The sequence below is a fragment of the Onychomys torridus genome, chromosome 1, assembly GCF_903995425.1.
Source record: "Onychomys torridus chromosome 1, mOncTor1.1, whole genome shotgun sequence".
In the NCBI taxonomy this organism is placed as follows: domain Eukaryota; kingdom Metazoa; phylum Chordata; class Mammalia; order Rodentia; family Cricetidae; genus Onychomys; species Onychomys torridus.
Genome location: NC_050443.1, coordinates 44,588,637 through 44,610,114, shown reverse-complemented (window position 1 = coordinate 44,610,114; position 21,478 = coordinate 44,588,637). Strand labels below are relative to the sequence as shown.

The 21,478-nt window shown below is 46.6% G+C and overlaps 1 protein-coding gene across 1 annotated transcript in view; it reads right to left on the bottom strand.

Annotated features, from left to right (window-relative positions):
* Positions 1 to 21,478, bottom strand: part of Trpm1 (transient receptor potential cation channel subfamily M member 1) — a 72,400-nt gene that overhangs the window by 47,733 nt on the left and 3,189 nt on the right. The window contains exons 2-4 of the mRNA XM_036168919.1: positions 5,506 to 5,619; positions 4,912 to 4,991; positions 1,414 to 1,609 (exon numbers count right to left, since the gene is read on the bottom strand). Coding sequence (XP_036024812.1) covers positions 1,414 to 1,609; positions 4,912 to 4,991; positions 5,506 to 5,619 — 390 coding nt within the window. The remainder of the gene's footprint in view (positions 1 to 1,413; positions 1,610 to 4,911; positions 4,992 to 5,505; positions 5,620 to 21,478) is intronic.

Sequence of the window (21,478 nt, the reverse complement as noted above, 5' to 3'; positions counted from 1 at the left end):
TTGGTTTATAGTTCATGTGTTTCCATTAGTTTGGCTATCTGTCCCTGAGCACAGTATCTTTGCTCAAAGCAGCACATCACATATAAGAGTTGGTATAGAAATGTACTAAAAATTATGTCTTCTTTTGTCTCACATTCAAACATATCTGAATGTCTTATAGTTTGTTTGCAAACTTAACCTTGAGAGAATCAATTCCAAGTTGGCTCAGCTAGAACAATGGTCCAGGATGTTGGGCAATGCTATTGTTGAGTGAGTAGGAAAGGTCATGAGCCCACATGTGGACTAGCCTTCTTCTCCTCAGGGTGAATAAGAAATTAATGGTCAGGGGCTGTGGTTCCTGTGTGCTGCCTTTTTGTGTCCATGCTAATACATAGGATGCCATCCCAGAAAATTTTGTGTTGTGGTATCTGAAACATAACTGAATTTTATTTGAATAATAATATTGGACCAATGAGATGAAATTGCAAAAGCAGTATTGAGAATCAGCAGCATGGCATTGTGGGCTGGCACCTCCCCTCACTGCAGGGCCCACCAGAAAGGGAGCTAACATCCCCTATCTACAACAAACTGTGAGGGACTGTTCCTCTCCTCTTGCTAGCTGAGAAGAGAAGACAGGGAAGCTGACCTCAGAGGAAAATGCTTGTAGAGGCTCCCCATGCGCCAAGGACGGTGAGAAGTCCACGGTTATTATTACTGTTTTAAAGAACTTTTTGGTTTTGCTTGTTTGTTTAGTTGATTTTTTGTTGTTGTTTTTTGTTTGTTTGTTTGTTTGTTTGTTTTTGTTAACTCGACATAAGCCAGGGTCGTCTGGAAAGAGGGATCCTCAACTGAGAAAATGCTTTTATCAGACTGTCCTGTAGGCAAGTTTATAGAGCATTTTCTTGATCAATAATTGATGTGGGAGGGCCCAGTGCACTGTGGGTGATGCCAGCCCTGGGCAGGTGGTCCTGGGGTGTATAACAAAGCAGACTAAGCAAGCTGTGAGGAGCCAGCACTTCGCCATGGCCTCTGTGTTGGTTCCTGCCTCCAGGTTTTTGCCTTGAGTTCCCTCAGTGATGCAATGTTACCTGGAAACATTAGATGAAATAAAACCCTTTTCTCCTCATTTCTCTTGACTACAGTGTTTATCATAGCAATAGAAAGCACAGGAGGACACCAGGGTGGGGCAATAGAGAGTGTGTGCAAGGCTAGGGTGTGCCTTGTGGTTTAGAGCTTGGAGTGGATTCGTGGAGGCTGCGTGTACCTTACAGTGATGGAAAATCCATCCAAGCAGATTCACCTCATGGACTTGCAGTAAGGTGCCTATGAAGGTTTAGTTGTAAGCCTGGGGAAAACCCAGATCTCTGCATCCTGGGAGCCTGTCCCCTGGTGAAGCCGGGGTCCCTGTGCACAGTGCCCAATCACCCCTCTTACCATGGCTTTATTGGAGTAGCCTCCACCCTGGAATTCGAGAATCCCATAGGAGTCCGTTGGATAGCTCTGGGTGTGTTTGCTGACGGACCATTTCCCCGACTGTGCATCCACCTGCTTGCTCTCCTCTCCTGTTGTGCTGGGAGCCCCGCTGGGCAATGGGGGGATGTGCTGGTTAATGAGCTGACCACAGCAACACCTGAAAGAAGAGCAAAGCAGACTGATCAGCAGCATCCTTCCCTCCCACGAGTGAGTATAAACTTGCCTGCATGGATGAGCTGGGTCCAACCAGGGCTACAAGGATATCTTTGTCATCGGCTTCGTCGGGGACAGAAGTGATCCCTGTGGTTCGCTTTCCGAAAAAGCGACACATCACTACTTATATACCAGTCTGCTTACAACACAGTGGATGGCTGTTCTTTCTTACTGAATGAGTGGTCATCGTTTACTGTCTTGAGGACATTACCAGGAGCTGGGCCCTCTGAACACTGCTGAACATTTTGTGACAAGGTACAACCACAGCCCTGGAGCAGATAAGTGGCCTTCTGGAATTCTACAGTGCTGCAGGATTCTTCTGTTTTTTAGTGAAACCTTTCTTCCTGCCCAAGTAGCACTGAAGGCCGAGTTGTCCAGTCCTGAGAAGCCATGTTTGGGCTTTGCAGATCTTGATTTTCAGGGTCTGTCCACAACTCAGCCAACCTCGGTCCCGTGCTCCTTCCTAGTCTCCTTTGAGCATGCCCATGGTCTTTCCAAGCATGCCCAGGGGTTCCGTGGTCACTGTCATGGTTGGCTGCCACACAGTTCATGCCTGAACCACCAAAGCTTGGAATGCCCCTTAGGGAGAACAGCAGGGGCCCGGAGTGATGTCTTGGTACATGGGGGCGGGGGAGCTCTCCTCTTCCGTTTGCTTTGTCAGTGTTGTGAGTTGATATTTGGGGTCTTTCTCTCTCTCCTGCCCCATCCCCTTTTCTCCACTTTCCTTTCCTCTCCCCTCTTTTTCCTTTTTTCCATTCCCTTCTCTCTTCTTTTTCCTTCTGCCTTCCCCCTCATTCCATTTTCCCTCCCTTCTTCCCTCCCTCCCCCTCCTCCCTCCCCTTCCTTTCCTTCCTCTTCCCCTCCCTCCTCCCCTTCCCCTGCCCCTCCCTCCCTCCCTCCTCTCCTTCCTCCCCCTCCTCCCCTCTCTCCCCTCTCTTCCCCTCCTCCCTCTTTCCCCCTCCTCCCCTCTCTCCCCCTCCTCCTCTCTTTCCCCCTCCTCCCCTCTCTCCCCCTCCTCCTCTCTTCCTTCCTTCTTCCCTCCTCCCCCCCCCCCCCCCCCCCCCTCTCCCTTCCTCCTAGTGGTTTTCACCATTCTGGATTCTTACAAAAGCTCATGTGCATTTTAGAACTTGATTGTCAACTTCCATAACAAAGCCACTCGAGTGGGGTAGTGTTAGTCAGACTTCTGTTCCTGCTGTGGGGGAACAAGGATGTGTTGCGGGAAATCCGTTTCTGTTGTTGCTCCGAGACCACCAATGGAGTCGGACCTTGGTTTGGAGTCCACATTCAGCTGCCTGAAGCAGAACATAGAGTTTTCTGGCCATCTCCGAGGAATGCAGAGGAACGAACACACAGGAGGAATAAGGAAGGGCCAAAAGAGATGCACAGCCTTTTTGATGGGGAAGGTAGAGAAGAGAGCGAGGTGATTGTTTCTCTGCTGCTCTATGGATCTTTCAGGTTTCTTCCCTAATATCTGACTCCCGAGATCTATTTTTCAATAAAACAATAAAAGAAGCCGCAATAAGAAAGGAAGAAAGGTTTGGTTCACATTTTCAGAGACCTGTGGAGGAGGACCAGCACCAGCCCCCTCTCTGGCCAGGACACAGAGAGGGAAGGCCTGTGTTACACATCCCCTTTCTCACTGTCGCTGTTCCAGGGCCCCAGCCTTGGGGATGGTGTGTCTCACATTCAGGGCAGACCTTCCTGCCTTAGCTAGCCCTTTCTGGAACCACCCTAACAGACACACCCAGAGTGTGGGCCACTAATGTAGGTGTTTTTAATCGAGTCAAGTTGACATGGAGATTAGCTGTCATCTGGGGATTAAGTTGCATTTGTGTGTCATTTTGTGAGCCATTTTAATCATGACACATCTTTGGATCTGAGAGCAGGGATGTTTTCCAAATTGCTTAGAACTTCATTTATCTTTCACAAATGTCTCGGTCTGGGAATCGGTATTACTGGCTTCATGCAACCAGCTGCCAGAGTGCCCCCCCCCACACACACACACACATGTTTTGGGCAGAGCTTATGGAGAATTTGTGTTGATTCTTCTGGAATGGTTTCAGAGGTCAGTGGAGAGAGACCACCTGGACCTGGGTTCATTCTCATTACTAATAACAACCAATGGGGAGGCTTTCGACCACTGACCCTGACCGCACCAGTTACTTAATGTGTGCGTATTTCCATTGGGTATTTCTCCCCTGGGCTAGCTTGGTTGGTTTGTACCTTTCTGGGGATTTGTTAAATTATCTCATTTGTTGTACAAATCCCACCATTGCTTCGTGCTGATTTCTGTTTAAGATTGCCTGTTACTCTCACGCCTGACATTACAGTCTTAGCTCTACGGTCTTCTTCAGTTTGGCTAATTGAGTCACAGATTCCTGTTCTTTTCCAAGAACAACTTCTGGCTTTTGCCACCAACGTCCCTCTGCCCTGCAGCATGGGCCGCACAGGCCTCTCCTTCCTTTCAAAGCATGGGCATCTTCCTTCTGCTTGCTCCACGTCCACTCTGCTCTTAACCGTGTCTTCTGATGGATGGCTAGGTTGTTATTTAGAAGTTCTCTTCTTTCTTAATCCAGGCGTTTATGGGCACAAATCTCACTGTCAGTCTATGTTAGTGCATCTCCTCAGCTTTGGTGTGTCATGTCTTTATTCTCATTTGCCTTGGAGTATTTTATTCCCCATCTGATCTCGGCTTTGATCTACTGGTTACAGAGGAGTATCTTCACTTTGTGAGGTACCATTTTTTTCTTCTTCTATTGATTTCTAACTTTATTTAATTATGGTTCAGGACCATGATTTGACTTGTTTAAGGATATTAAGGCTTATGTCACAGCTTGGCCTCTGGTCTGTCTTGGAAATGATCACCTGTACTTGAAAAGATTGTGTTGGTCACGTGTTCTGTAGATACGGCTGTTCTGATCCTTCCTAGAGATAGAAGTTTCTTTCATATAAATAAATTAGGGAGTTGGACTGCAGACACCCCAGAAGATTTTCTGAGACTTTCAAAGGACTAGCTGGGAGAGAGCCCAAGGAAGAGCTGCAAAGAGGAATTCTCTGCCAGGGCGTTTGCATCTCAGCAGAGGAGCTTATTAGCCCCATGACTTTTTAATGGATCCTGTGGGGACAAATTCTGGCATGTCCTTGCCTCTTCACCCTTCTCCCACAGACATGAGAAGAATAGTTGCTGAGGCATACTCACAAGCTCTGACTCAGATAATGCTTCCACAATAGCGTCTGACATACCTGTTTGGGTCTTTTGTGCTGGGAATTACAAAGATGCATTCCCTTTTGCAAAACGTTTTCTCTATCCAAGCTTTCTGACCCTGGAAGAGAAAGGAATGAAAATTAGATTCCATAAGCTATCACCAGGGTTCATTAAAAAAAAAAAAATCACATGACTTGGAAGATGGATCAGAGGGTAAAGGTGTTTGCCACCATGCCTGATGACCTGAGTTCAGTTCCTGGAACCCACATCTAAGGAGAGAGCAGACTCCTGCAAGTTGTCCTGTGCTCCATCTATGCACCATTACACACAGTACATGCACACAATCAATCAATCAATCAGTGTAATTTTTAAAAATTAACATGCCATTAATAGGAAGTTTCCTATTCTGTGGTGTGTGTGTGTGTGTGTGTGTGTGTGTGTGTGTGTGTGTGTGTGTTTCTTTTTTGTATTGTTGAGGATCAAACCTAATGTCTTACCCAAGGCTGAGCTATGGTCTTGGCCTTGCCTAAGATATCTGAATGGTTATTTCAATGAGAGGTTGCATGTGTTTAGGGATCTGGTGTTTTGAAACAGAGGTAGCCTGGAAACATGTATTTCTGTTTCCCACTTACTGAACTTAATTCACTGGCATCTACTGGCTGAAGATATTCTTTGTGCAAGGTTCTGTGTTGAGTGCTGTGGAGACTTTCCAAGGAGAGGAAGCAGAGGACAGTGTCCTTCACCCTCTAAAAACAGGAGGCGATGGCTGAGAAAACACAAGGAGAAGGGGTGGGGCAGCATCAGGCTGCATCCAGCCACAAGGACTGAGATAACTTCCTGTAGTGGTTTCTTTTATTGAGAAGGCCAAGGCCCAGCTGCCTCTAATCAAGTTATATTGATCTCAGACACACCAGGAACACCCTTACATGGAGGAGGAGGCTCAGAGCAGTGAAAAGATTGGCCTGCCTCAGAAGGAGACCATAGATGGAGAGTCAGCAGATCCCTGGGAGCAGGTGCTGGGAGGTCCCTGGAAAAACCTGCCCAGGCTGGCTGGAGGAGCGTTAACAATGTGTGTGTGTGTGTGTGTGTGTGTGTGTGTGTGTGTGTGTGTGTGTGTGTTATATTTATGTCAATGTATGTGTGTGCACAACTTGAGCCTTGTGTATGGGTGTGTGTGGTATGCCTGTTGATACATGACCAGTGTCTGTGCATAGATATATGTATTGTGGTGTGTTTGTGCATAGGAGTGTCTGGTAATGGGACTATATGGGCAGTGTGTGTGTGTGTGTGTATGTATGTGTGTGTGTGTATTATGTGTTAGATAGATATTATGTGTGTGCTGTATTACATAGAATGTGCATGTTGTGTGTGTTGTGCTGGTTTATGTGACATGTCTGGGATGGTAATGGGCTTATCAGACACTTGCTCAGCATGAGAGTCCTAAGTAACATCTTAGAGAAATGTCAGAAAGCCTCATGTCCATGACTGCTTCCCCACAGTCTCTACTTGGGATCATAATAGTGTTACCGGAGACTAGGGTGTGACCCTGGTGTCTAGAGGGACAGGCCTCAGTGAAGCCTTGATGTCCTCCTCCCCATACCTGGCACTGATGTTGACCTAGGGACTCCCTGTCTCTTTAAAGTTGCCTCTCAGGACAGTAGCAATGACAACACACTGTCACAGCATACCTCCCAAGTTAGTTCACACCAAGGACCTGCCGTCCACCTGTTGCTTCACCAGAGCCCCACCCAGCCCAGAGACATAGACAGGACTACTATGTTCCTCTCAGAGAAGCGTTTCTGGGTACATCCAAGTCCATTGGTCACTCAGTGTCTTTTTAAACAATGGCAGCGAGTGTAACACAAAATCTTCTCCAGGGGCCTTCAAAAGCCAATTGCCGTATATCTCACCCTTCAGATGACCATGTGATAGTGCCATGTGTACTCGTTAGCTTTTATTGTCAATTTGACACACCTAGAATCACCTGGGAAGAGGGGACCTCAGCCAAAAATTACTCAGATCAGACTGGCTTGTGGGTGTGTCTGTCTTGACTTCTAATTGATGTAAGAGGGTCTAGTCCACTGTGGGGAGTACTATCCCTAGGTCCTGGGCCACATGAAAAAGCTAGCTGAATACAAACCAGCAAGCAAGCCAGTCAGCAGCAGACTTCCATGGGGTCCCCTTCATTCCTGCTTTATTTCTGTCCTGACCTCCCTCAATCACAGAGCGACCTGAAAGTGTAAGCCAAATAAGCTTTCCCTTCCCCAGTGTTTCTGGTCAGAGTGTTTTCTTACAGCATAATAGGAATCCTCCTGCCCCACCCATGTGTGTGTGTGTGTGTGTGTGTGTGTGTGTGTGTTTAAATCACTTGCATGCACACACTGGGGATTAATCAGTCCCAAAACCTTGCACAGGCAAACACACAACCACTGAGCTAAAGTCCCATGCCCCAATGATTTAATGACTACCTGACGGTGGTTCTCAACCTGTATGTCATAACTCCCTTGACAAACTTCTGTCTCCAGAACAATATTTACTTTACAATTCATAACAGTAGCAAAATTACAGTAAAGAGTAACAGTGAACTTATGCATCTACAAATATAGGTGAAATCTGAGACTGCGTGCACACCCTCAGCACCAGAAAAGTCTAGCCCCTGAGTCTGCTCGGGACACTCAGACAGCCTGCGGGACAGACATCCTGCTTGTCACCAGCCCACACCCTCCAAAGATGTCCAGCCAGTGGAAAGAGAGGGATTCTGTTCCCAGCACCCACATGGCAGCTCACAGCCATCTGTAACTTTAGTTGCAGGAGATACAGCACCCTCTTCTGGACTCTTTGGGGACCAGGCACTCACAGGGTGCACAGACACACACCCAGGCAAAACACCCACACACATAAAATAACAAACAAAAGACCAAATGCATGCCTAGACTCTCCCTGCTGATGCTTTCCAGAACCCTGGAGTAAGGAAGGCAAGGAGGGAAGGTACTGGGGAGGTGGCTCAGTGGGTAACCTGAGTCAGGATCCCAGCATACATGAAAAAAGACAGCGGTGGCCCATGTCAGCACCGCCAGCATGACAGGGAGGTGTGTGGAGACAGGTGGGTCCTGAGAGCTCCCTGGCTGTCAAGCCTAGCAGAAACTGCAAACTTCCGGTCCAGTGAGAGACCTTCATTCAAGGCAACATGGTAGAGAGCATGAGGAAGGCACCAGATGCCCTGCTCTGGCTTTCACACTCACATGCACGGTCACACAATGTGTATAAAGACGCTGGGCCAGGAGTGTGTGTGCCCTGGCATTCAGGCCTGCGTTCGTTCCACCCCAGGCAGCACAGAGATGGAGCAGTCTCAGTGTGAGTCTCTTCCCTTCTCTGCCCTTGCGGCGCATCTGTGACCCCCATAGGGGTATTAGCTTTGCTTTTCCCCTCTAGTCTGTGAAAAGGTGGGTTTTTCTGAGTCTTGAACACCTGCCATTGTTTGGGGTCCTAGTCAAGTACAGCCAATGTCCTTATCCCTGTTCCACGCAAAATCTTTTCGCCTAGCACGTGGGTTCTGACCAAGCAGTGGGAAGGGTGTGAGGAGAACAGGCTGATGAGCAGTGGGGCCTGCTAGTTACCTGTATATTTATTTTTTAATGGAATGATCTGTAAATATGGCCCATGTGTCCTATGTAAGATCAGAGGAGTCTGAACTCTCTGGGTTCTAATGCAGCTTTATGGTAAAAGGGCTGAGTGAGGTGGTTAGATAATGCCATGTCAGGTCCTGGAGAAGTTTGTCCATGAGGAGAGCTGAGAAGTAGGGGTTCCAAGGGATGTGGGGTCACCAGCTGCATTAACAACTTGACCTTCTTGTCTGTACTTGAAGGAGGATGGTCCAACAGGGAGGGTATGGTAGGAAGCAGGGCTGCTAGGACACACTCTTGAGAAGGCTAGGGCCAGCTGGAGGGTGACATGGGCGGGCTGCAAAGGCAGGGTGTGACTTTGCTCTGGCAGAAACTGGAGAAGCGACTTCCAAGTATAAACACTAGTTTTCTGCTACATGAGTCTGTTTACGCAATGGCCATTTCTTGGGCCAAAATTAACAGCACACTCCACAGTGAAATGGCTGATTTGTGGACCAGTTTAGTCCAGAGAAACCACTCTTTTCATGTGTATATTTAGAGCAGACAACTCAGACTCTCCCCCACGGCTGCTCATCCCACACAGGAGCTTGGCTGGACTCTTGCATATGAAGTGCAGCTAGTTGGCATTAGCACTTAAGAGGAGTCTAGACTTCTGGCTTCTCCCTTTAGCCTTCAGGAGGTGGGGAGACTGGCTGGTGTTCCTGCACACTGCAGGTGTCTGTGGGGTTCCACCCTTGCCTGGATCCCAGGGGAGGCCCACCTGGGGGAGCACCAGCTTGCCAGGGAAGCTCTCCAATGCAAAAGTCAGACAGGCTCCCCAGCCAGAGAGCGCTTATGTGCACAAGGGCTTAAAACCCACAATCATCCCTTCCTGCTCCACCCTCTGCTTCAGGGGAGGCCCTGGCCTACTGCCAACAGGCCTTTCTGGCTCTTGTGTCTCAAGTTAGACACAGCCTCTCTGTCCCTGTGGCAAAGCAGCCCCCAACATTGCCGAGCTTCTTCCAGAAAGTGAAGGTGAAGCTGTCTTCGCCTAGGGACTGTAAGCAGGTGTCTGACTCAAGTGATAGGGTGTCTATGACGGCATGAAGACCTTATTTCTGGTGGTTCATTTTCAAAATCCCTCAGAGGCCCAGCCTATGTGAAATGTCAGGAGTTGCCCCAGCTTTCCTTCCTAGTGCCAGGGCTCCCTCTGTCCTTGCCAGGGACATTGCCCTGGGGACACTCCAGGGAGAGTCCCAGATGGGAGTCTCAGGGAAAGAGGGTGATCTTCAAGGCAGGGGAGGGTCAGTGGTCTTCCAGTGGTGTGGACTGATAAGTTACCTGTCTCTGGTGACTTCCCTCCCACTCACTCCTAGAAAAGTGACCCCGGTAAGACTCAGTGCACAACACACAGAGAGACTGGAAGAGGATTAGTTGGGGGGAGGGGAGTTAACAGGATATGGCGGGAATGAAAAAAGGTAATGGGGGTGGGTATGATCAAAATACATAGTACGCATGTATGAAATTGTCAAAAAGTGAATAATTAATTGAGGTATAAGACCTAAGTCCTAGATTTTTCCTTAAAGCTTGCAGCTGGGAGCTTTTAGTCCATGTCAGGGATTGTATGACCATCAGCACCATCTACCTCAGAACATTTTCATGGCTCCTATAAAAAAGTCATGTGGGTTGATGAAATGGCTCAGCAGGCAAGGAAGGCTCTTGTTGCCAAGCCTGATGATCTGAGTTCAGTGCCCAGAATCTACAATGTAGAAGGAGAGAGCTAACTCCTACAAACTGTCCTGTCCACCTGCACTGTGGCACACACACACACACACACACACACACACACACACACACACACACACACACACTGAATAAAAACATCGGAAGCAATCATGCACCTGTTAGTGTTACTTTCTATCTCATCCCATTCCCTGCTCCTGGGTATCTTGGATGAGTAGAATCATATGATCTTCCATGCCTGGCTCTTTACACTTAGTGTGAGGTTTTCCAGGTTTATCCACATCTCAGCCTGTGTCAGTCCTGGATTCCTTTGCAAGTGTCAGAAATGGTGCATTGCAAACACCACAAAGCCCTGGCTGAGAGAACTGTTTCCAGTTTCCCACCATTGTGATCAATGCTATAAGAAGACATCATTATTTTTAAAGGAAATGTTGAAACCGCCAGAGAAAGGATGAAGGGAATTCATCCTTGTTGGTACGGAGTGTATGATTTTTTTTTTTCTCTAATTTCATTGTTTATATTGCATTTTTAATTTTCTAAAAATAAGCATGGTTTATTTTACAGGGAAGAAAAAGAAACTGTCCCCGATGTGACCCAGACAAGATGAGGAAGTTCCCACACCTAGTATCCCCCAGAACCAGCAGGCTCTAAGTCTGGGCTTCTTGTCACACCCTTGTATGTGGCAGCATCACTAACATCTTCTAGTAATGTTACTGATGGCCATGCCATATTCCATTTCCTTCCACTGTGACAAAAATCCCAAGGAAACCAAGTTAAAGGAGGAAAGCCACCTCACTTCCCTAATCACTGGAGATTACATGGACCATAGCAGATGTCCTTCCTACCTGTGGATGGGACTCCAGGGAATAACCATCAGGGGTAAAGAAACAGACAGAGCACTTGGTGCTGGTGAGATGGAGACTGGACTAGCCATTGGGAAAGCTGGTGTAGAGATTTTTCAAAATTCAGCACAGAATTAGCATAGGTTCCAGCAATTCTATGTTTATATCCCAAAGAGTGAGAAACAAGTCATGACAAGAAGCCAAGAGACAGAAGTAATCCAGTGTCCATCAGTGGATAAATGGATACACACAATGTTGGGCTAGGTATGCAGTGGAATAGAATTCATCGTTTAAAAAGAAAGAAATTCAGACACAGGCTACCGCATGGCTGATCACTGACGACATTGTGCTAAGTGAAATAAGCCAGTCACAGAAGGGCAAACTCCATATGCATGAGGTTCTAGAGCTGTCAGACTCACAGAGACAGAGATTGCAGTAGTGGCTGCTAACGGTGCAGGGAGGGGAAATACGGAGTTATTTAATAGGGACAGAGTTTCTATTGGCTGTACAGGTATATGAGTGTAGTCAATAACACCATAGGTGAAATTAGCCAGACTCGGAAAGACAGACAGCACATTTGCTATCTGTGCATCCTAGCAAGTATATAAATCTATAAAGAAGGAGATAGTGGGAGCCAAATGGGGATGCAGAAGAAAAGGGACAGTATGGGGTGAATATGGTCCAAGTTCATGATACATTTGAAAGAAATTGTCTTTATGAAACCCACTGTTACATAGATGGTATACACACCAATAAAGTTTTTCATAAAATGTCTATAGCCTTGAATAAGATACAATGAGATATGTGTATGAAGCACAAAGAAATGGATTGTTTTGTATTTCAACTAAAAAATGTATAAGAACAACAACAACAAAAAGGTTGAGAGTAACTTGAATGTTGTGTATTTTGCCACAGCTGAAAATTAAACAGATCAGTAATGCTGATTTGCGGTCTGCCCAAAGAACCAGGGCCTAGGAGTATGCATTTTAACAAGCCCTATCATGGATAGAGGCCAGATCAGTGTGAGCTATACAGCACATACTGTGCCTGTCTGGGGTTCCTTCCAAGGCAGGCTCTCCAGGAACTGCAAGCTCATATGTTGGAGACAGGTCAGAGAGACCAGTGGCTTGGTGCAGCACCAGGATGATGACAATGTGCTGGTTGGTTTTTGTCAACTTGACACAAGCCTAGACATATATTGGAAGAAGGAATATTAATTGAGAAGATGCCTCTATGATTTTGCCCTGGAAGCAAGTCTGTGGGGCGCTGCCTTGATTAACATTGAACATGGGAGGGCTCAGCTCTCTGTGGACAGTGCCGATCCTGGGAAATCATCCCGGGTTATGTAAGAAAGCAGGCTGAGCAAACTATGAGGAGCAAGGCAGCTAAGAACACATCTCCTTGGCTTCTGTTCCTGCCTCCAGGTTCCTGCCCTGACTTCCCTTCATGATGGAACTGATTGGGACATGTAAGCTGAAATATCCCCCTCTCTCTCCAAGTTGCTTTTGGTCATGGTGTTTGTCCAAGCAATAGGACCATAACTAAGACAGAGATTTGTACCAGGTTGTGGGGAACTCCTATGACAGACCTGGTTATGCATTAGTGGCAATTTTGGATGGTATTGGGCCAGAAAAGCTGTTGAACATTTAAAGCTCAGTGGATTGTTCTGTGGGAGCTTGGAAGGTAAGGATGTGAGGGAAACGCAGAATATGGAAGCCTGGCTTGTAAATTTTCAGAGGGTAGTAAAGACTCTATTGAGGCCATTCGATATTTTGAATTCAGGATTTGTATCTGGTCAGCTGGGACTGAAGAGCCAGTGTGATTAGGAAGAGACCAGATTTTATTGAAGATTATAAATCTGAGAATATTTCCTCAGAGCCAGCACACAGAAGCTGTGATCCAGAGTGGGGCAAGGCTGCCCCTCATGTTGGTAGACAAAGTTTATAATGTGTGAGAGTTACCCAAGTGATACGGGGTTGGAAGACATGAAAGAGTCATGAGGAACAACCGAGGCTTGGCCCTGCCGCAGGCCATGGGAGGCCACTGGAGAAGATGTAGACTCAGTCGTGGTGGAAAGCTCCAACACTGCAGGGGTCATGGGGAGAACGCAGGGCCAGCACCATGCAGCAAGGTTAGAGTCTCTGAAGAGGGGCCAGGGAGAGGCTATTGGTGAAAGTGCATCCCAATTGCTGTGCAAATCCCAACATTTTGGAGATGCCAGTACCATGGACGACCACCAAGGACAGCAGCAGCAACGCACCTGAGCCACAAGCTGTGTGTGTGTGGTAGAGGGCAAAGCTGGACAAGTGTCACTGGCAAGCCCTGTGGAGCCTACAGGACTATGAGTGGGTCCCAGATGTGAAGAGTTGAACTTTTTACACTATTGAACCTTGGTTTTGTTTTATTTGTTTGTGACTGTGTTCTGATTCTTCCCTCTTGGAATATGAAATTATGTAACTTTTTTTTTTTTCATTTTATGGGAGCCCACAGTTAAGACACTTTGGACTTTTAGAGAGACTCTGTAATTTCAGAGAGGCTTTGAACTTTGAAAAGAGACGTTGGCTGTTTTAAAGAGAATGAACTTTTATTTTTATTGGGTTTTTTTTTTTGAGACAAGGTAGATACAGTTTTTAAAGTGTTTGAATTTCTAAAGATTGTGGGACTTTTAAAAGTTGGAATGTTTTATAATACCAATATTAACATGGGATCTTAGGAATGAACAAGAAAGGATGGTTTACGGTTTAAGAGTCAAGTGTTATGTGTCAAGTGGACAAGAGGTCACTTGTGCTGGTTGATTCTTGTCAACTTGACCCAAACTAGACGTGTCTGGGAAAAGGGAACCCCAGCTGAGGAAATGCCTTCATGGAATTGGCCTGCAGTTATCGTCTTGATTAATGATTAATGTGGGAAGGACCAGCCCACTATGGGCATTGCCACCCCACCCCCGCAGGTGGTCCTAGGCTGTGTAAGAAGGCAGGATGAGTAGGCCATAGAGAGCAAGCCAGTAAGCAGCGTTCCTCTGATTCGGTTCCTGCCTCTAGGTCCTTGCCCTGTTTGAGTTCTTGCATTGGCTTCTCTCAGTCATGGACTAAGATTTGTATAGGCCAAATAAGCCCTTTCCTTCCCAAAATGCTTTTAGTCACTAGTCTTTACACCAGCAATAGAAGACAAACTAAAACAATAAATGCAAGGAAACACGTTTTTGTTCACTCACTGGGAGATTTAACAAAGTGACTTTTTACTGTTTATCCTGAGACAAGGATTCCCATGGCCCAGTCTGGCCTCGTGCTTGCTAATGTAGCCCTGATGGCTTTGAACCCATTGTTTCCCTGCTTTCCCCTCCCAGGGGCTGCAATTACAGACCTGTGGCATCATGTTTGGCTGATACGGCAACTTAGAGAGCAAAACAACCCATGATAACATGCAGATTCAAGGCAGCCCTCCGGAGAAGCCACAGGCCTGTTTTGTGGAAATGGAATCAGTGCTGATTCCCAAGTTCAAAAGAGCTTTCAATGGCTAAATGGACTATGAGTCCCTGAAAAACAAAAAGAACAAGATTGGAGAACTCAGGTTTCCCAGTTTCAGTCGGGGCTCACGACAGTGTGGTACTGGCATAGAGCTGGATGTATAGACCAATGGAAGAGGGTTTGAAGCTCATAAATAAAGGTAGGAGCCTCCAGATCCACCCTTTGCTTGCCTTCAGCCACCCTGCCCACTCTGCCACTCCAGAACCATGTGGGTTTTTTTGCATACACAGCCTGTTAGAGATCTTCAGATCCAGCCGGCCCATGTACCAAGATGCCTGGTGCCTCATGGTGTCCTGTGTTCCTGAACCCAGATAGAAACCTCCAACCTGGCCTCTACTCCACCAGAGGATGGTATGGCATCTTGGTCCTCACCCCCATGAGGTACTATTCACTGTGACCCTAGCCTCTGCCACCCAAGGCCCACCTGTGGGAGCATGTGAGAAGATAGACAGCGAGAACCTCCTAAGCTTACAGAGGGTTGCTCCTGAGCTCAGAAGTTTTACCTGTATCACTCTGACACCTCATCAATACAGAGTGTCCCCAAGACTGAACCCCATGTGCTATTCATCTGGTCCACAACTTGACAAGCTTGGGTAACAGCAAGCAAAGATCCAAGTGCCCACCCAACAAAGCAAGACCAAACATCCACACCAAGAAACATCTCCAATTACCTGACTCCTGATGCCCACCCAACAAAGCAAGACCAAACATCCACACCAAGAAACGTCTCCAATTACCTGACTCCTGATGCCTATATTTTATAACAGATACATGAAAAAACATGAATAACCAAAACATGTCTCCTCCAGAAATCAAATGTCCCACCATAATATTCCCTTAGCTGAAACACAAGATGGTGATTTTCAAACTTCAGTTATAGATGTGCTCAGAAATAAATCCACGTATCTATGGGAAATTTTTTTGTGTAATGAAGGTGTCAGGATCTCTCTGTGGTGGTCTTCAACAAATAGTGCTTGGGAAGTTGTATTACACACACCAGCAAATACATTTAGACCCTTACCTCACACCATTCACAAAACTAACTCAAACAGAATGAGACCTAAAATTAAGAGCCAAAACCATAAATCTCTTAGAAGAAAGAGGAAAATGGGGATAAATATCCATGATCTTGGACTTGGTGGTACACATCTGAACGACACTAAAATATGAGCAACAAAAGAAAACAGACGAATGATTTTATTAAGTTAAAAGCGTGCATAAAATTTCATCCAAGGACATCCCATAGAATGGGAGGAAACATTGACAAATGATGTCTCTGGTGAGGGTTTAATGTCTAGATCGTATGGAGGTGCCTTGCCACTCAACAACAGAAGCACAAGTGAGCTGCAAAGGAGCCAAGGGAGGTACCACACCATTGGGTTGCAGGACTTAAGAGCATCAAGCTGGAACTGACCTGAAAACCTTCTCCCTGTCAGCTAGCTTTCCCAGTGTTGGAAGGTGATATGCATGCCAGTGGGGGAGAAAAGATTTTTCTTACCCAGTGCTGGACCATGCAACAATATCAACCTGCCAGGCAAGACGTGCCCACTGGTACAATAGTAGCATGGCAATTCTGAGGACAACCAACTTGTTTCTGGTCAGACCTGAAGCTTGCTCCAGAGGAGAGAATTCATGCCTGTACTGCAAACCTTGTCAGAAGCCAAAGGCTTGAGTAGTCAGAAGTCCCAAGGGGGAACCTACTACAGTCAATTTGTTAAACAAACATGTTAAATTGCCTCATACCATTTCCGTTTATACCCATAGATCAATGCTGCCTTCAACCTTGGCCAGAGCATCCCCTTCTGCAGGGGGTGGCAACGCAGACTCATGACTGGCCCAAGTGCTGAGAATAAGTGGTTTCTGGAGTGCACAGCTCTTAACTGGGACCATCTAAATCAACCTCACCTTCTGCACGTGGCTCAGGGAACATTTAGGAAGGGGAACTGAAAAATGTAAGAGCCGGAAGATGGGCAGGAGTGCTGTAAAATGCTGTCCTCTGCATGTGGTGTGCCTGTCGCACTTATGGACTTCGTGCAGATGCAATTATTTATGTTAGACCTGCACAAGGTCAAGCCAAGACCATCAGTCAGCTTTCTAGAAGGTGGCACTAACTGGACTCAGTGGGGCGGGGGAAGGAAGAAGGAAGGAAGGGAGGGAGGGAGGGAGGGAGGGAGGGAGGGAGGGAGGGAGGAAGGAAGGAAGGAAGGAAGGAAGGAAGGAAGGAAGGAAGGAAAAGGAAGGAAGGAAGGAAGGAAAAGGAAAGACGTGAAACTGGGAGAGAAACGGAATGGAAAGTATCCTAAGGATGTGGGAAGAGATTTGGGGTTGAGAATGATTGAGACACTGTGTATACATGTGTGAAATTATCAGAGAATAATTGATGTATTCTAAAAGAAAAGTCAGCAAAGAACTTTAATAGACAGTTCTCCCTAGAAGATACACAGTAGCCAATAAATACCTGAAAGGTTGTTCAGCGTCACAAATCACTAGGGAAACAGAAATCAAAGCCACAGTGCAGTACTGTCCACCTTCACTATTGCCTATCCCCCAAACAGAAAGCCAGGCCAGCTGGCACCCACTTGCAATTCACAATGCTGGGGAGGCAGAGCAGAAAGGTCCCTGGAGCTCACTGGTCAGTCATCCTAGCCTCATCAGCAAGTTCCAGCCCAGTGAGAGACCCTGTCTCAAAACAGTCAAGGTAGATTTGTCTGAGTAAATACACTCAAGAAAGACCCTTGACCTCTACACACATATACAAACGTACACACAGCAGCAACCATATGCATGTATACCATTTATACCCATGCATGCAAATGCACACACACATATACATATAAACATGCACACATGCAGGAAACCAGTAACCAGTGTTTGCAAGGATGTGAACAAACTAATAACGTCATACAGTATGGTGGAAATGTAAAATGGTGCAGCTACTTGGAAAAACAGTTTGGCAGATCCTCAGCAAGTACAATGAGGAATTATTGCATCACTCAGCATTTCTATTCTTAAGTATACTCCCACCCCAAAGGGATGAAAACAGGGGACTCAAACAAATACATGTTCACCGGGCGGTGGTGGCGCACGCCTTTAATCCCAGCACTCCAGAGGCAGAGCCAGGCGGATCTCTGTGAGTTCAAGGCCAGCCTGGTCTACCAAGTGAGTTCCAGGAAAAGGTGCAAAGCTACACAGAGAAACCCTGTCTTGAAAAGTAAAAAAAAAAAAATGTTCATAGCAATATTCACAGCAGCCAAATACTGGAAATTGCTCAAGTGTCCATTAATGGCTAGTGCAACAAACTGTTGCCTATGTACACAATGGGACAGTATTCAGCCGTCCAAATGAAGCTATGAAACCCCTCCATAATATGGATATAACACACATGCTCTTACAGTAAGAGTCTTTAATAGGCAGGAGGAATATACTCTAAGGAGATAAGCAGTATAGCACTGTGAACACAGGAGTCATTTTTTCTTGTCACTATTGAATGTTGTATACTGTTCACACACTGGGTTTTACTCTATCATCTCCACATACCCACAAGTGATGCATGTGATACAGCTTATCCCTGGCTGGAGTATCTCTGGTGTCAGGAATTTGTCTGCTTCATCATAATACCATTAGACCTTGCCATCCACTCAGTCTGTTGTTAGTTGAAAGGTGCACAGGACTACATTTACAAATGCTTCATTTCACTTCGAAGAGGGAGAAATGGAGTCATACTGCCTTGGTCTGATGTACCCCATCCCCCTTCTTCTGTGTCACTGGCTCTGACCTGATTAGAGCACTGAGGGATCCCAACATAGACCTTGAAGCCCATCAAGAGCTGCCCCTGCTCAGGGTTTGCATAATGCTGCCCAGCAGGCTCACACAGAAGGCCAAGGTCATCAGGATGACACAATGCAGAGGGCCTCCCTTTGAGGGCCAAGAGGGTACAACTCAGGGCCAGCTCTTCTCCCCAACTGGTTCCCATCACCCACACCCTCTCTTTTCTTGTGCTCTGTCATTTCCTACCCCTTTGGGTCCTTGCATCCAGTACTTATCTCTAAAGCATCCCAGAATGCAGGAGGCTATCCCACTGTGTGCTCAGGCACTAAACATGTGAGGTACCAGGACCTGCAGAATGGCTCTCCTGGTTCTCCATTAGTCAAGAGTGAGGATTAATCCAAATCATGTGTTATGCAAATGTAAGACTAAAATAGAGCTATAAGTTCTAGTAAGTGTAAACATCTCTGTCATTGACTGGAAGAGATTATGTCAAGATCATTCTGATAAGATCTGGCTATATAGAAACACACTTGCTGATATGGAAAGAGCGAGAACTGGTTTGTCTAGCACAGCATACCCATGCCTCAGCAGCCAAATATGGTCTCAGCCAAAATATGCTGGGTGGAGGGTAGACCATCACACAGCCATTCACCATGACCATGTATGCCCCAGGGTCTGCAAGATTTCAAAGACTTTGTGTAGAAAAGAGACATGAAGTATCACTTTTATTGAGTTCAGTAAACTGTAGAATTAAAGTTAATTTCACTCATTCTTTGTGTGTGTGTGTGTGTGTGTGTGTGTGTGTGTGTGTGTGTAGCTTTATCTCATTTACAATCATGGGAGCATCTCATGCATGCTGTTTCAATGTGTCTCAAGCTGAAATTGCCTTTTTCCCCCTTGAGACAGAGCCTCACTGTGTAGCCCAGTTCATGACCCCTCCTGACCCAGCCTTCCAAGTGTTGGCATCTCAGAGGTGTGCATGGGGTAAAATGATGCTGACCAAAATGCCATGAGTCTCACTGTGGCAGAGCAGGTGAGGAGAAGCAGAAGCAGGCAGTCCTCAGCTCTCCCATCCGGTGTTTGTTCGTTTGTTTGTTTTGTTTTGTTTTCCCGAGACAGGGTTTCTCTGTGTAGCTTTGGTGCCTGTCCTGGATCTCGCTCTGTAGCCCAGGCTGGCCTCAAACTCACAGAGATCTGCCTGCCCCTGCCTCCCGAGTGCTGGGATCAAAGGTGTGTGCCACCACCGCCTAGCTTCTCCTGTTTTAACAACTCATGGGCTGTCTTCCCTGAACACAGCTTTCTTGCCCCATGCCAGAGGATCTGCCTGTCCTGATGCTGTTATTAGGAGGAGGGCCCCAGACATGAACGTAGTCTTCAACATCCAGCACATCCAACATTACCAACCCCGGTAGGGGAGGGGCAGGCTCAGGAGGACAGATAAGTTCTGTTGACAGAGGATGCCCATGCTTCCCATGTTCACAGAGGGGCGAATTTAGAGGAGTGACAATCCAGAAGGAGGGGACATAGAAACCCCAAGAGGCCCAGCTGCTGGGGAGAACCTGCAACTGAGGATAGCTCCTGTTCTTGAAGTGGCCTCTAGCACTGTAAACACACACACACACACACACACACACACACACACACACGCACGCACGCACGCACGCACGCACACACACACACGCACACACACGCCAACTAAAGACGATTTCTGGGAAGCAGTGAGTTAATATTAATATACCCTTTCTGCAGGAGCCCAGGAGAATTGTCCCTGACTATGTCTGGGACGTGGACCAATCTCTTTCTGGGCCATGATGGCTTCCAGCATTGCTCTGCCTCATCTGCCCACTGCCCAGTCTAACAGAACTAGCAAGAGAGGGGCCAGCAGGCAAACTCCCTGGTCAGATCACCAGTGGCAGTGTGTCTCTAGTTGACCGTGCCTTTTTTTTTCTTGAGACAGTCTCACTATGCAGCCCAGCAGATGACTCCCCCTGACCCAGCCTTACTGGTGTTGGAATCACAGGGACGTGCTGCCACACTGGGCAGGCTACTCTCTTTTTAATAGAAGTGTTTAGGTATTGAATTCCTCTAGATTGCAGAAGATGTTGGTGGATAGGGATTCATTGTGCTCCTGGTTGGGAGCTTCCAGTTTCCAGGCCCAGGCCCAGACTACAATCTCTCTCTCTCTCTCTCTCTTTCTCTCTCTCTCATCTCCAAAATTTCTTGAAAAAAAATTTAGCCAAAGTGAAAAGAGTTTTTCAAAACCATCTAATGTCCCCAAGTAAGAGACTTTTAGCTTATTGGAAAAATCTATTTTCACCCAGTTCAGCCTGGGGGTGACAAGTGACCTCAAATGTCTGGGTCCCATCTCTTTTCTCGTACTACTTAAGAACCTGGAAGTTAGAGAGAGTCAAATCAAGTTCTAGATTTCTAGAAAATAATCAAGCAAACAACAATTATAGCAAACACATGTGACATGAATTGACATTTCCAGTGACATTTTCTTCCTTCTAAAATAAGCTGCAAGAGAGTGGCCAACTCACGCTACAAATATAACTTCAAATGCTAAGCAAAACACTGCCAGAGACAAGCCTTCCCCAGTCAAAACTGGCATCCCCCTGCGGAGAGCCCGGGCCTTAGTACTGTTGCTGCCCTGAGTCCAGACAGGGTGCACATCTCTCCCCTCTCCCCACCTTTGTTCTCGATGCCCAGGCCTCTGTGCACAGTTATTCTCCCCATTAATTAGGTAGATCTTTGTGGTTTAAAAACATGCATATTCGATTTAGAGAAGTTGTAATAGGGGGCCTGGAGAGATGGCTCAGTGGTTAGGAACACTGACTGCTCTTCCAGAGGACCCAGGTTTAATTCCCAGGACCCGAATGCTGACTCACAACTGTCTGTAACTTCAGGATCCAACACTCTCACACAGACATGCATACAGGCAAGAGACCAATATACATGAAATAAAAATCAATTAAGAAATAAATTGTAATAAAAACCTCCAGAAAGGGGAGACATACAAAAGAACAAATAAGCAGGTGCTCCCAAGGCCTCCATCCTCACTCCTGCCTTTTTTTTTTTTTCTACAAAATGCATTAGACATGTGGTTAGATATGGGCAGTACAA